General features: G+C 38.9%; 1 protein-coding gene across 1 annotated transcript; it reads left to right on the top strand.

The window, feature by feature from the left end:
• The first annotated feature begins 1,374 nt into the window (after positions 1-1,374).
• Positions 1,375-12,210, top strand: LOC114030857 (interleukin-36 alpha-like). Its single transcript, XM_027845755.1, has 5 exons — positions 1,375-1,451; positions 2,049-2,189; positions 2,817-2,981; positions 9,588-9,724; positions 11,971-12,210. Exons 2-5 carry the CDS (start codon positions 2,072-2,074, stop codon positions 12,208-12,210), a joined length of 660 nt encoding a protein of 219 aa, XP_027701556.1. The 5' UTR covers positions 1,375-1,451; positions 2,049-2,071.
• The last annotated feature ends 2,449 nt before the right edge of the window (positions 12,211-14,659 follow it).

Below are 14,659 nucleotides of genomic sequence, written 5' to 3'. Positions count from 1 at the left end.
CATTTGTGTGTTCTTAAAATACTTTGCCTATGCTTTTCTTTTTTTAAAACTTAGATTTTTCAAGCTGTTTAGAAAATGGAAACAAGGTCAGGTATGTGAGGATGAAGACCAAAGTATAGCAATTAGAATAGTTTCAGGACCACCAAAGTCCAGAAAAAGATAAGAGCTAAAGAAGAAAAAAAGACTTCTAAACTAAATTGGGAAAAAAAAGAAAAATCAAAGAAAGATCTAGAGTACTGCAAATAGAAGGAATGATGATAATGGTTAGTGAAGAGAATGCAGAACTACTCAACTCCTACTTTATATATTTTTTCTTTGTTAAGTAGGATGATCTTTGTCCTGGAGAGGAAAGAATAAGAATGAATAACATGAAGATGAAATTCACAGAGTAAGGAGGTGGTAGAAACATACATAGCTGTGCTTGATGAGTTCTAATTACCAGATCTCAATGAAGGCCATGATGGGGTAATGAAAAAAACTGAAGTTGTTATCTCTGAGTCTCTATTACTAGTCTTTGAAAGATCTTAGACAATAATAGAGGTAATATAGGTTGGGAGAAAGGCAAATGTTCCAATTTTCCAAAAAAGAGAATAGTGGAGCCTGCAAACTATTTTCTAGTGAGCTTCCCTTTGAGGCCTAACAAACTTCTTCTGTGTTTTAAAGGGATAATTTGCTTTTATATCACATTCACTTCTTAATACATTTGTCTCCCTTCCACACTCATTGAACATAATAAAGAAAAATAAAAGAATAAAATATAAATAAAAGAATAAAGAACAAAGAAGAAATAAGTTTTTAAAAAGCAATAAATCAACTGTATATGCATGTACATATTGTTTGTATATATGACATATACTCTCATACTTGTTTGACATAGATTCTATACCCATATTCCCTCACCCCTGCAAAGAAGGGAAAAAAATTATTTTTTCATCTCTTCTCTGGGGGCAAATTTGGTCGTTAAAATTACATAGTATTCACTTTTGCGGTTTCTATCTTGTTCTTTTATGAAGGACTTTCTATCATTATTCAACTTGAATCCATTCCAACCCCAGAAAAAAACCCCAGCAAAACACAATGACTTCTTTCAGGACACTCAGCTGCTTTCATTTCTTTGTTGCTCATATCCTTCCCACCTCCCCTTGGAAGCCCAGGCTCCAAGGAATCAAAGAATACATACTGAGAGTTGGAAAGGATCTCAGGGGCCATCTGGCCCAGCCACTAGCAAAACAGGAATTCTCTTTACAAAAGATTCTTGTTCTGCAGGATTCCATGACACCAGGAAATAACTCTCCCTTTGGTATCAGGTACAGCTACTGAGACACAGTGTCATCCTCTTGGCTTGTATGGATATAAGGTTGAGAAATCCCAGAAGAACCTATCTGGGCCTCTGAGACTGAAGGAAACACAGCTCAAGTCCTCAGGAACATAAGAATTGGTGGTTAGTTCAGGTACCCTCTTCTCAAGTTCAACCTGTAAATGGAAACATCTGTTTCGGGATCTTTCTCTCTCTGCTGTTCCTCTGGCTCTAGATGCTGGTGTGGATCTTGACCTACCTCTGTGCAGGGTTTGAATATGAGATTTTCCATTCATCAGTCTCATTGTGGAGGGCAAGAGGGTACTCTCTTTTTCTGCATTTCTGCTGCATGCAGCACAGGGACAAGCTAAGATTCCTGAAGACTTTGGAGTTTTCTGAAACTTGAAATGGGGGGAGGCTAGTTAACATTGTCTCAGCTTTGAGATCTCTAGGCACAGACACACAGAATGTGCTTTTCAGGGGACAAATTACAATAGTGGAGGGATCTCGCATGGGTATTTATTTTTGAGATGTTGTTCATTACCTGTTCCAAAGAAAGCTGCAAGAAGGCAGAGCCTTCATGGAACTATACTGGGTTTTAGGATGTTCCAGAATAAGGTGCATACCTCCCATTCTGATTGTCCTAATGGTGAACACTCATCACTCAGCAGCGAGGATGGGGTTGTTTGGGGGTGTCCCTGGCTACTTCCTTAAGTTCAATTCTTTAGACCACTGACTCTTACCTCTATAGGTACCGCAAGGATCCATTTAGCCATGGAAATGAATGATGGGCCTTCAGGCAGGGAAAACACCAGGGACTTCATGAAATTTTCCTCTGCAGAAATGGATTACAAATCAACTCAGGGGTTTGATAGAATTCTCTCTAAAATAGGTGAGTACAGCAACCCCAAAGTTTACGATACTCCCTGAATGCAGCCGGAGGAAAGGGATGCTGGATATACGTAGTTCATTGATAAGTTGGAAAATGTCTAAACCAAGACAACTAAGATAATGAAGAGACTTGAGGCTCCATCCTACAGAACAGTGGAAGGTTTTTAACCTGGAGAAGAGAAAGCTAGGGGGAAGGGGGAAGGAGCAAAGGCACAATCCCTATTCTAAGGGCTGTCACGTGGAAGATTTTTGGCTTGTTCTGTTTGGTTCTAGCAGCCATGTTCTGCTTCCATAACAGGACTAGATGGGTGCTAAGTGAGGCTTTTAAAGCCATCATTAAGTGATTAACATAGGAATTCTCCCCTCCTTGGCCTCTGTTGCCCATCTCTATGAGGGAACTGTAGCAAAGAGTTTCAGAGGGAGCTCTACCTGGGGAATTTGTAGGAAAACATCCAAGTAGATAGAGGCCAGAATGGGCCAAATAGCACATTTCCCCCTCCCTTCTCCCCTGGGCCTTGGCCTGGAAAAGAGGAGAGATCATCACACCATCCTGTCTATGGACTTGGGAGCACTGGGGGAATTCATCAGTTATAGTAAGATTTCTTAGTATCCTCACCTTCTGTTCCAGCATTCCCTAACCCAAGAATCTGGGGAAATTTACTGTGGAATTCTCAGGAGTCACAATCCATAGAACAACCTCCTCTTGTGAAAATTCATGACATCCATCAACAAGTCTGGATTCTTCTGGATGGGACACTTAGAACAACTCCCTATGAAGATAATGTGAACCCAGGTGAGTCAAAATCTTTGTCCTATTGCTTCTTTTTATGAGGTAACCTTGTCTTCTGTTCACAGTGCCTCCTTGGAATGGAAATGTCATTCTCATTTCTAGTAATGTGTAATTTATTGTGCTTAATGGACATGGGGAAAGTCCCACATATATCAGTGAAAAATGGGAAGGAAAGGTGGGGTTGTCCCTTTTTTGTAGTTAAAGTATGCTTTTTCAATGGAGATAGAAATGAGGAGTAAGACACAGATAGATGTACAGGATGAGAGGATGCTCAGATGGGTTGAGCTAAAGAGAACACCAATAAGACAGTACCTAGGTAGGACTCTCATTCCAGAGGAAAAAAGAGAGGAAGAGGGAGAATGTAGAAAGAGAAAGGTGGAGAAGGAGAATAAGGGAAAGCAAAGTTTAGGAGTGGCCCCAGTCGCAGGCCCTGAGCTCACTGTCCTATGCAATCTCTTCCCCTGGGATGTTTCCTGGGAGGCCATTTCTCTAGATTCCAGGTTCTAGACCTTGTGTCCAGTGATTTTAATATCCTTCCATTTGCATAGCACTGTAATGTTTGAGAAGCATGCTCCCATGAGCTCCTGTAAGTTTTACAAGAATTTGGTGAGGTAGATAAAACATGAACTGTCACCCCACCTCCACTTTTTTTATACATGAGCAGACTGAAGCCCAAAAGCAGCTATGTAACTGCTCAAGCTTAAAGCTAGCAGGGCAAGGTCAGGACTAGTACTTGGGTCTCCTGCTTTCTGGCCCCATGCTTTCTCATTGAACTGGCCTTCCACTTTGGAGCCATTCATAGCTGCTTGGTCAGTGTTATATTCTCAATCTCTCTCTCTCTCTGCTTCCAGAGAGACTTCACTAAAATCTGCCATGGACTCACCAGAGACCCCCTATAAACCCTTTGTGGTGTAATATGATTGTTGCCCAATGTAATTAAGTAAGTATATAGCTTTGGGAGTCAGGAGACTTAAGCACTGGACAGCCACCTACTCCTCCCAACTTCTGTATTTCTGTTGAGGAAATCTCTATCCTTCCAGTCACCTGAGTTCATAATCTATAAGGATTCTCAGTACCCATCATTCCACATTCAATTGCCACATTTTGTGGATTCCAACTCCACAACATTTCTGTCTTCTATCCTTATTTCTTCAATCCCACAGCCATCACCCTTGTTCAGACTCTCATCACCTCTCACTGGGAATATTATAGTAATCTCCTAACTCACAAATTCTTAGCCATTTTTGCATAATGGATGTTTTTGGTGATATCATTAAGTCTATGGACCCTTTATCAGAAAAAAAGTTATTTTAAATAATTGAAGAAAATGCCAAATTTCAGTTACGGTTCAGTAAAATAAAAACTGCTATTTTTTCTATACAAGTTCATGAACTCCCTAAATTCTATATATGGACATCAGGTTAAGAACTCCTGTCCTAACCAGACTCCATGACTCAAGTCTCTCTTCTCTGCAATTTATATACAACTGCCAAAATATTATTCCTTATGCACAGATCTGATGATGTCACTCTTTTACTCAGAAAGTCTCAATGACTCCCTCTTATCTTTTTTCAAATTAAATTTTATTTTTATCAATTAACAAAGATCTGCTTTCTTTTCCTCTGCATCCCCCATCCTGGAAAAAAGAAGAAAGCCCTGCAACAAATATGTCAAGCAAAACACATTCCCACATTGGCCACATCCCAAAATATATCTCACTCTGTATATCTAGTACATCTTCTTTCTATCAAGAAATGGGCAGCATTCTACATCTTAGGTCATCTGGAATAGTGGTTGATCATTTTGTTGGTAAGAATTCTTAAGTCTTTCAGAATTATTTGCTTTTACACTATTGTTGTTATAGTATAAATTATTCTCCTAATTCTGCTCACTTTCCTTTCTATCAGGTCAAAGTGAAATTTAAGTGATGCCCACTCCCCTCATCCTTTCCTTGTTTGTATAGACTTTTACTTGTACCTTCTAATTATTCCTTCCTGTTGACATCAAAGTTCCTAAGGGATACTTGTATGATCCTTCCCCCTTCCATTAGAATGCAAACATGTCATCCTTTAAAAAGATTTTTCCAATTGCTTGTTTACATTCACCTTTTTGTGTTTCTCCTATGTTTGTATTTCAAAGTTTCTACAAAGCTCTGGTCTTTTCATTAAGAATCCTTGGAACTCCTTTATTTCATTAAAGGTCCAATTTTTTTCACCTTTAGGGTTATATTCCATTTTGCTGGGTAAATTTAAGGCCTGTATCTTTTGCCTTTTGTAATGTTGTGTTCCATGTTCTGTTTCTTTGTAGTGGTAGTTGCTAAATCTTGTGTGATCCTGACTGTGACTCCTTGGTACTTGAATTATTTCTTTCTTGCTGCTTTTCATATTTTTCTTTGCCCTGGAAGCTCTAGGTTTTGGCCATGACATTTCTAGAAATACTAGGAATCCTAGCACATTCACTTTAAGATTTCTTTCAGGAAGGAACTGATGGATTATTTTTATTTTTACTTTGTTCTATAGCTCTAAGAGATAGAGCAAAAGTGAAAAGGACCTAGTTGTATGAAAATATTTATAGCAGCTCTTTTTGCAGTGGATAAGAATTGGAAATTAAAGGGATGTCCATCAATTGGGGAATGGTTAAACAAGCTGTGATATATGATTGTAATGGAATATTATTGTGATGTAAGAAATGACAAGCAGGATGCTTTTGGAAAAACCTGGAAAGACTTACATGAACTGATGCATAGTGAAGTGGACAGAACCAGGAGAGTGACATACATAGTAGCAGCAATATTGTTCAATGAAGAATTGAATGAAGAATTAGCTATTCTCAACAATGCAATGATCCAAGAGAATCCCAAAGAACTAATGATGAAGCATACTATCTGCCTCCAGAGAAAAAACTGATATTGATTCAATAAGGCTGTTTTTACATTTTATTTCTTTCTTATTTTTCTTTTATTTGAGTCTTCTTGCATAAAATGACTAATATGGAAATATTTTACATAATTGCATGTGCATAGCCTATATATTATTGCTTACTGTTTCAGAGAGTGAGGGGGGAAGGAGGAAGGGATGGAGTTTGGAACTCAAAACTTTAAATAAAAATGTTTAAAAAATTAAAAAAAAGATAGAGCAATTTTCTTTTATGATTTTCATATTTATGGAAACAGGATATTTACTCTCTCTGTCTTTCTCTCTCTCTTTTGGTCATGGTTTTCAGAAAGTCCATTGATTTTTTTTCAGTGTTAGTACCTTATTTTTTTCATGCAAACCACATTTACATATTAGCTATGCTACAAAAAAAAAAAAAACCCAAAACAGCAAAAAGCAAGAAACAAAAAAGAAAGTGGGAAAAACGTACACTTCAGTTTGCACCCAGGGTTCACCAGTTCTCTCTCTGGAGGTGGATGGCATTATTCATCATGAGTCCTTTAGAATTGCCTTGGATCATTCATTATCTTCATCAGAGCATCTAAGTCTTTCACATTTGATCCCCATTACCATATTGTTGTTACTGTGTATAATGTTCCAATTCTGCTCACTTCACTTTGCATCACTTTATACACATTTCCCCAGTTTTTTTTTCTGAAACCATTGTGCTCATCATTTCTTATAGCATAATAGTATTCCATCACAATAATATATCACGACTTGTTCAGCCATTCCCCAATTGATAGGCATCTCTTTGTGCCCAATTTTTTGCCACCACAAAAAGAACTGCTATAAATATTTTTGTACATTTGAGTCCTTTCCTCTTTTTTATCTCTTTGGAATATAGACCTAGTAGTGATATTGCTAGGTCAAAGGGTTTGCACAGTTTTACAGCTCTTTGGGCATAATTCCATTTTGTTCTCCAGAATGGTTGAAGTCCAATGATTGTTAAATGATCCTTCCTCGATCTGTTTTCTGGGTCAGTTATTTTTGCTTTAAGATACTTTACATTTTCTTCTGTTTTGTGAGTTTTTGGACTTTGACTTAGTCTTTCTTTTTTTCTCTTGAAGTTATTAACTTCTATTTGGTCTATGCAAAATTTGGGACGATATGTTCCTTAGATATGGGTTTGCTGTTAATTCTCTTTCCAAGCCTCTTTTCCATAACTCTCTTTTTTCTAATTCATATCTTTCCCTCTTATCTTTATGATCAAATAAGAACTCTTCTAATTGGTTTTTAAAGTCATTCACAATCTAGCTCTTGCCCACTTTTCTAAGCTTATTATGTACATATGTACATAATGAGCCTAGAAACACCTATGTACATATTTTTAATATTATCTCCCCCATTTAGACTATGAGTTCCTTGATATCAGAGACTATTTTATAACTTCCTTTGTAACCCTACCCCTCAACACAATGCCTAGAAAATAGTAGGACCTTAATAAAATAAATGTTTCTTAACTTACTGACTTGATGGACTTCATGTACAAGTAATATTGACTATTTTCTTTTCCCTGTATCTAGCATTCCCATCTCTCATCTCCAAGGTTTTATAAGGTTGCTCACATTTCCTGGGATGCCTTCTGCACTAACTTTAGCCTCATAGAATCCTTAACTTCTTTTCTAAATTAGCTGAAGAGACATCTCCCATAGAATATCTATTCTGTGCAACTCAATCACTAGTGCCCTCTTCCCAGGAATTACTTTGGATCTATTTTGAATATTTTTTGTGTGCATATGATAGAAACAGGATCTGGACCACTTATTTCATTGGTATAAGGAACTCCTTGACAAGGAAGTGCCTTCTAACAAGGCAGGTCTCTGCAAATTACATGTTGTAGAGTTAATGGCACCTACATGTGAGACAGACATGTCCATATGGGTTGTGTAAATGTATAGATGTGGTTCATGAGGGGCGTGGGTAGATATGATCTAATGCCTGCCCTACCTCTGTAGAGGAGGAAAGCCAAGCATTACATCTGTATGCTGACTCAAAGAGGAGGTGAGGGGTAAGGGGTCTGCAAAGATGAGAAGACAGGCTCCAGGGGTGGTACAGAGGCTCTGCACTCTTTTCTCCAGTTTCTGAGAGGGGTATCGTGATAGAATTATATTTAACTATTCCTCTCCCTTCAAACATCTCTGATCTCATCTAGTGTAAGTCTAGGCTCAGATGGAAAACTGCTTCCTTGGTCATCCTTAAGGGGATATAGCTCTTGACTTTCACTCTCCAACTTGACTCCTTCCAACAAAATACTAGTTACACAAAAGACCATCATAATAATAGCTAACATAGCCCCTTCTATGTGCCAGGCACTGTGCTAAGCATTTTAAAATTATTATCTCACATGATCCTCACAACACCCCTGGGAGATAGGTGCTATTATTATCCCCATTTTACAGATGAGGAAACTGAGACTAAGTGACTTGCCCAGGATCATATAGCTAGGAAGTGTCTCAGGCTGGATTTGAACCCAGGTCTTCCTGACTCCAGCCTGGCCCTCTATCCACCGTGCCACCTGACTGCCTCAAATATAATAGATCACTAGGAATAGTATCCATGTGAAAAACAAAAAGTAGAAATTGAAGCATTTCCATCAATTAGAATATATCAGAAAATATGCAATAAAGAAGTATTTTACTTTTCAATAGGGACCAAGATAAACATCTCAGCTCAAGCCATGAAAGTGTCTGTTTTCAGCCAAGAATATCAATTGTAGCAGCTCCTAGGGAGGCAGGATAAAAGTCATGAACACATCGAAGAACTGGCTTCCTTTACACGTCTGCTGTTTCTCCCTTCCCGTGTCTCTCTTAAAGGGTCTCAATCTAGACTATCTCTCTCTCTACCCCCAAATGCTGACACCAACCGTCTAAGTCTTTTAGCAGCCATGAGGCACTATGCTCAGCCTTCTCTGCCAATAGGAAGTCACATCCCCGGGGTGGCTAGGTGGCATAGTGAATAGAGCACCGGCCCTGGAGTCAGGAGGACCTGAGTTCAAATCCAGCCTCAGACACTCAACACTTCCTAGCTGTGTGACCTTGGGCAAATCACTGAACCCAAATTGCCTCACAAAAAAAAGTCACATCTCCCTCTGCATAAGCCACAGCATGCAAAATGCCCCCGGCTTGGTCAGAAGCCTGCTTATATTTATTATCTTAAAAAGTTGCCTAGAACCCCCCAAGAGGCTAAATTATATTTCCAGGGCCACACAACCAGTATATGTCAGAGTCATGACTCAAAACCAGGTTTTCCCATCTCCAAGTCCCATTTTCTACCCACTCTTAAATAGAATACAAGCTATATGAAGGCTGAGACTATGTGTCCAGTGTTTAGTACAGTACCTGGTGCATAGAATGTGCTTTAAAAATATTTGTTGAAGGAATAAATGATGCATGGTAGAGACCTAACCGCAAGGATTGTGGTGAGAGCAAAGACAGGAGCCAGGACAGTGGTGCCCAAGATTTTGGGACTTCTTTCTAGACCTTGAAGGAGATACACAGAGACCCAGGCTACATCTGTGAACCACTAACCTAGGGATGGAGGGCACCCTAAGAAGTCCTTTACCCTCCCCCCTTCATCTACTTTTCCACAAATGACCTATTGCTACAGCAATTGTACTTCCATCTGTGTGATTGACCTGGCCATTTGACACCCTTTTCTCCTGTTGTATTTCCAGTTACTCTGGAGGTATTACCATGTAGAGATGACTCCCTTCCTAAAGGCAAAGGGCAGCCTATTTACCTGGGCATAAAGGCATCAGGCTTTTGTCTGTGTTGTGCAATGAGTGGAGAGCAGCCCACACTGCAGTTGGTGGTGAGTTGTTGAAAATGAATAGAGTAAAACTTGGCAGAGAAAAGCCAATACAGAAGCCTCATATCATTTATAATTTTTATGTATATGTTTTGTTAAAGAATACTTTTTAAAGAAATTTGCCTTGATAAGATAGAAAGCAGACAAAATCTAATATGATGAAATTTAGAAAGAATTAACAAATGTATTTACTGGTGAAAAAAATTCCTAAGTTCAAAATTATGGAGGCATAGATGTATATAACACAAGACTACAGTATTACATATTAGGGCTGGAAGGCACCTTAGTGGCCATCTGGTATAATACCTTTATTTTATAGGTAAGGAACCTAAGGCCAAGGGAGGTTAAGTGATTTTTCTGTGGTTATGTGGCTACTATATGGCAGTAGGATGGCAATCCAAGTCCTGTAAAAAACATCTGAAAGTTTAATGAACTGCAATGCTATTGAACTTTCCAAATGTCTCAGGATCTAAGAACAGGCCAGCAGACTGTCTGGAAAACTCATCCCACAAAATAAAGACACAATTTTGCTCTCTTATTAGACAAGTATTTAATGGGAACCATGAAGTCCATGAGCTACAGATGAAATTCTTAGCTCAGTAATGACCCCAAAATAGATCCAGCAGAATTTGAGACCAGTCAAGATTATTTCTCTGCATCAGGGGAAATTCTTTATTCAATGTAATCATATGAATCCTTTACAATGTCTTCAATAGAATGAAAATTGAATCTTTAACAATAATCCTAAAAATATGACACAATTATTTCAGAAAAAAGGATACCTGCCTTTGCAGAAGGCCATGTGGATTTCCCAACTGCTAGAATAAAGGGGAAAAATGTGAAAAAAAAGAGACTGTTGGTTGTTTCTCTTCTGCCTTTCATCTTTTTATCACAAGGTTGAACACAGTGCTGGGCACAGAATAAGTGCTCAATATAAACTTGTTGAACATCTAACTGATATTGAGAGGGCAAGGAGCCAATATGCTCTTTATTGCTATGTCCTCTAGAAGAGAATGGAAGCAGGACAGAGAGTGCAGAAGAATGAAGTTTCTGCTCTTTTGGATACCAGATAGAGAAGAAAGAAAAAAAAATGGCAAGAGATTATTGCTATGACCATCTGGGAGGGAAGAGAGGGGAAGGTTATTAGAAAGTCTCAGAAGACTTGTCTTGAAGTCTCACCTACTTCCACTCCAGTCAAGTCACATACCTCTAGGCACCTCCTTTTTTGCTTGAATCCAGGCCTCAACTCTATCTTCTTGAGGGTTAGAAGTAACCTCATATCTTCTATGTTATAAGCTCTGTCAAACCAAAAGGTCACAGAATCCTAGAACCTCAAGGATGAAAGAGTTGTTAGAGGCCATGATGGAGGTAGTTTGCCTTTCCCAAGGAAGTATTTAGTTTTAAATTAAAATAGTCCTGCTTTATTTGTAATAGAAAACTGTGTCCTAAGTCCTTGACCTGTTGGGGACTACTTTTTCCCCTGAGACCTATATTCCTGGCTAAAGCTGAGTGAGAGAAGCATTCTCCTTCTTCTTCCCCTTTTCCAAATTTTATATATATATACACACACACACACATATATATATGTATGTATGTATGTATAGCCACTTGTTATTTTAACAAGATATTTCCAAGGATTCTTGAACAGGAAGGCTCCTAATAGTAAGATCAATATGAATTAGCAGAGTGAAATAGAAGCCGAAAACCAAATTATACTTTAGGCTGCCTTGAGAGGCATAACTCCCAGAAAAAAAAATGAGGTAGCAGTTCTAATGTACCTGTGCCTTAGTTAAACTGCATCTGAAGCACTATGTTCAGTTTATGGTGCTACATTTTAGGAAGTACGTAGTTAAACTGGAACATATTCAAACCTGATTTTGTTAGTAAGAAAGTTTTTCAATTTCATGCAATTGAAATTATTTTTTTTCCATTTGATTGCCTCTATTCCATGTTTCCCTAAGAATTTTCCCCAGTCACAGCTGTAAAAAGTGACTGATTTGGTTATCTTCTAGGTTTTTTTTGTATAATCTTCAATATTTAGGTTGCATATTCATTTTGAGCTTACTATGATATATGGTGTAAGATGGTGGTCTAAATTTAATTTCCACCAAACTTTTCCTAGCAGTTTTTGTCATATAGAGGGTTCTTCAAGCACTTCATGAGAATCAAACACTGAATCAATAAGGTCAATGGTTTCTTATCTAATCTGTTCACTGACCTACTAACAGGATTTTTCTTTACTCTGTTAGGAGAAGAACATAGCAGACCTGTACAAAACACCTGAGGCAGTGAAGCCTTTTGTCTTTTACCTGAATCAGACTGGCAGCACCTCTACCCTTGAGTCAGCTGCCTACTCTGGCTGGTTCATCAGCACATCTTTATACAAAAACCAACCTGTTACCCTCACCCAAAACTTAAGAAGCCAGTATAATACCGACTTCTTTTTAAAAATAGAAAACCCCAAATTGGAGCCCCATGTCTCTACATAGAGTTTTCTTTTCTCAAGGCATTTCACACACATGAGGTCATTTTCATATTTATAACATATCTGTGACATCATCACGATTGGCATTTTAATCCCTATTTTGCAAATGAGGAAATTGCTGCCCAGAGAAGTCATGAGATTTCCCCAAGTTTACATAGCTGGTGACTGGCAGGTTTCCTTCAATGGATTGAGAGCCATTGGAACAGTGAAACTCATGATTCATCTCATGTTCGTGGTTGTTCCCTCTAGCCTTCACAGATGCAGCTTTTGGGGATGTTTCTCTCTAATCATTCTCAGCACCTGGTAACACATTCATCAGTGCCAGCAGAACTCACTGGCAGTGTCTGGCGACCATGATCCATCCTGATTTAGTATTCTGGTCCTTCATAGCCCCTTGAAAGGGACTTCAATCACATTGGCTCTCACTTAATTAACCACTGAAAGATCTTAACATAGGAAATATTAAGGAAGAAGCTCTGTCACTAACTGTGTGACTTTCTATAAATCACCTCCCCTTTGGGGACCCAGTTTCTGTATTTTTAAAAATGAACAAGATGGTCTTTTAGGTCAGTTGCCCCTTTAAACCTAGAACTTATAACAGGAAACCCTCCCTTAAATTACATGTATGTATGTATGTATGTATGTGTGTGTGTGTATGTGTGTGTGTATCTCCTCCTATTTAGGAGGAGATAACGTCTTCCTAAGTCAAAGTACTCAATCTTTCCCAGACTCGGTTTTCTCACCCTCCAAATGGTTAAAATTATACAGACTGTGTATGGTTCTTCAGAGGACCAAATTAGAAAGATACATGAAAATGTCTTGGAAATCTAAAAATGTTACAAAAATATAAGGTGGTACTATTATCATGACTTTACTGTCCTTCTATTTTATACCAATTTCTGTACTATTGGCAGAGCTTAAACTGAGCAAAATAATAAGGTAAATGAGCTTTTTTTTGAGGGGGAGGGGTGGGGGGGGAGTATTCCCAGACTTTCCTTTCTGGGCTCTTTTTCACTTAAAGTGGATCCATTCTCCATCTACCCATTCCTTTCTCCCTACACTGCTATCGTATATACATATACATACATACATACACACACACACACACACACACACACACACACACACACACACACATATATATATAGAGAGAGAGCCAGACATGATTTGGGTCAGCATCACTTCATAACTACAGCTAAAAGCAAAAGACATCTAATGATATACAGCAAGGTAAATAGCAATGGAATCTCTGTCCCTTTTGCATGCATATAGCTATACACTGTCTTCCATATTACCTTACCCCTGGCTAAAGAAGCACATGGAGGGGGAGGAAACATGCATTGTTAGAGTGAAATGGGTGGGAAAAAGTAGACATATAAGGAACACATGTGGTTAGGGAGCACATCTAGCCAGGGCCACTCAGGCATCTAGGTTGGTGTCCCCATTGGATTATCTCTCTGTCTCTGTTGCTGATGCTTAATTCCCCCAAGAGCTGCCAATGTCATCTGTTAATATGGAGAAGTCAACAGGCTATAAATTGCTGCCTCTGCAGGAAGCTACACACTGCTAGGGGTGCCCTCTGCTGGTTTATTCTATCCTATGCCATTTTCTAATGTCTCTGTTGCTCGATTCTCTTTGGGATACATTGCTGCCATCTTCTGGTTATTTCCTGAATTGCAGTTGCTTTTTCTCCATAGTATTTTCAGCTTCTAGTCACAGGGGTTATCTCACCTCTTTTGTGTGTCAGACCCAGTCACTCAGCCAATCAGAGAATATTTAGGCATTTAATCTGTCTTTTAAACTGCTTTTCTTCCACCTATTTCCCATGCTGCCACTGGACAGTCATCTTTTCATTTCCTACAAGACTGCACTCCTCTGAATTTCTCTACCATGTCCCAGAGAGATCTTTTCATCTTAGAAGATCACTTCAGCCTTGGAACTCACACCTCTAAAGTTCCCTCTACCCAGAAGCCCCTCCCTTTTATTGAATAACTCCTTCCAGAATTTCCATGTATGAAAGGCACCCAGTCCAGATATCTCTTAATTTCCCACCAGGTGACATTCCTCTGGACTTCTCCATCAGGCCCCTGTGCCTTCTCCCCTACTCCAGTTGCTTTTGCATTCCCTTTTGTGTGTTGTTTCCCCTGTTAGAATGAAAGCTCGTTGATGTCAGGAGCTTTCTTTTTACTTGTATCTGTGCTTAGAACACTGCTTGGCATATAGTAGATGAGTAATAAATTACGGTTGTTTGTTCTTTGTTTTTGAAGAAGACCAGTGACATCACTAGTGATGTCTTGACTTGCCTGTGAATGGATTTAAGTGAGACAGAGTTGCACCAGCGTCATCAAGTGCTCTCTTCCTGAGTCACTGAGGTCCCGTGGCAGGACAAAAGTCAAGACAAATGGAAATGGTGCAGGATACAGTAAATGAACTTGGCTTCTTCAATGCCTGGC

This window comes from Vombatus ursinus, unplaced genomic scaffold (genome assembly GCF_900497805.2).
Source record: "Vombatus ursinus unplaced genomic scaffold, bare-nosed wombat genome assembly UNPS02015016.1, whole genome shotgun sequence".
Taxonomy (NCBI): Eukaryota; Metazoa; Chordata; class Mammalia; order Diprotodontia; family Vombatidae; genus Vombatus; species Vombatus ursinus.
This window is presented reverse-complemented; position numbering and strand designations above follow the sequence as displayed.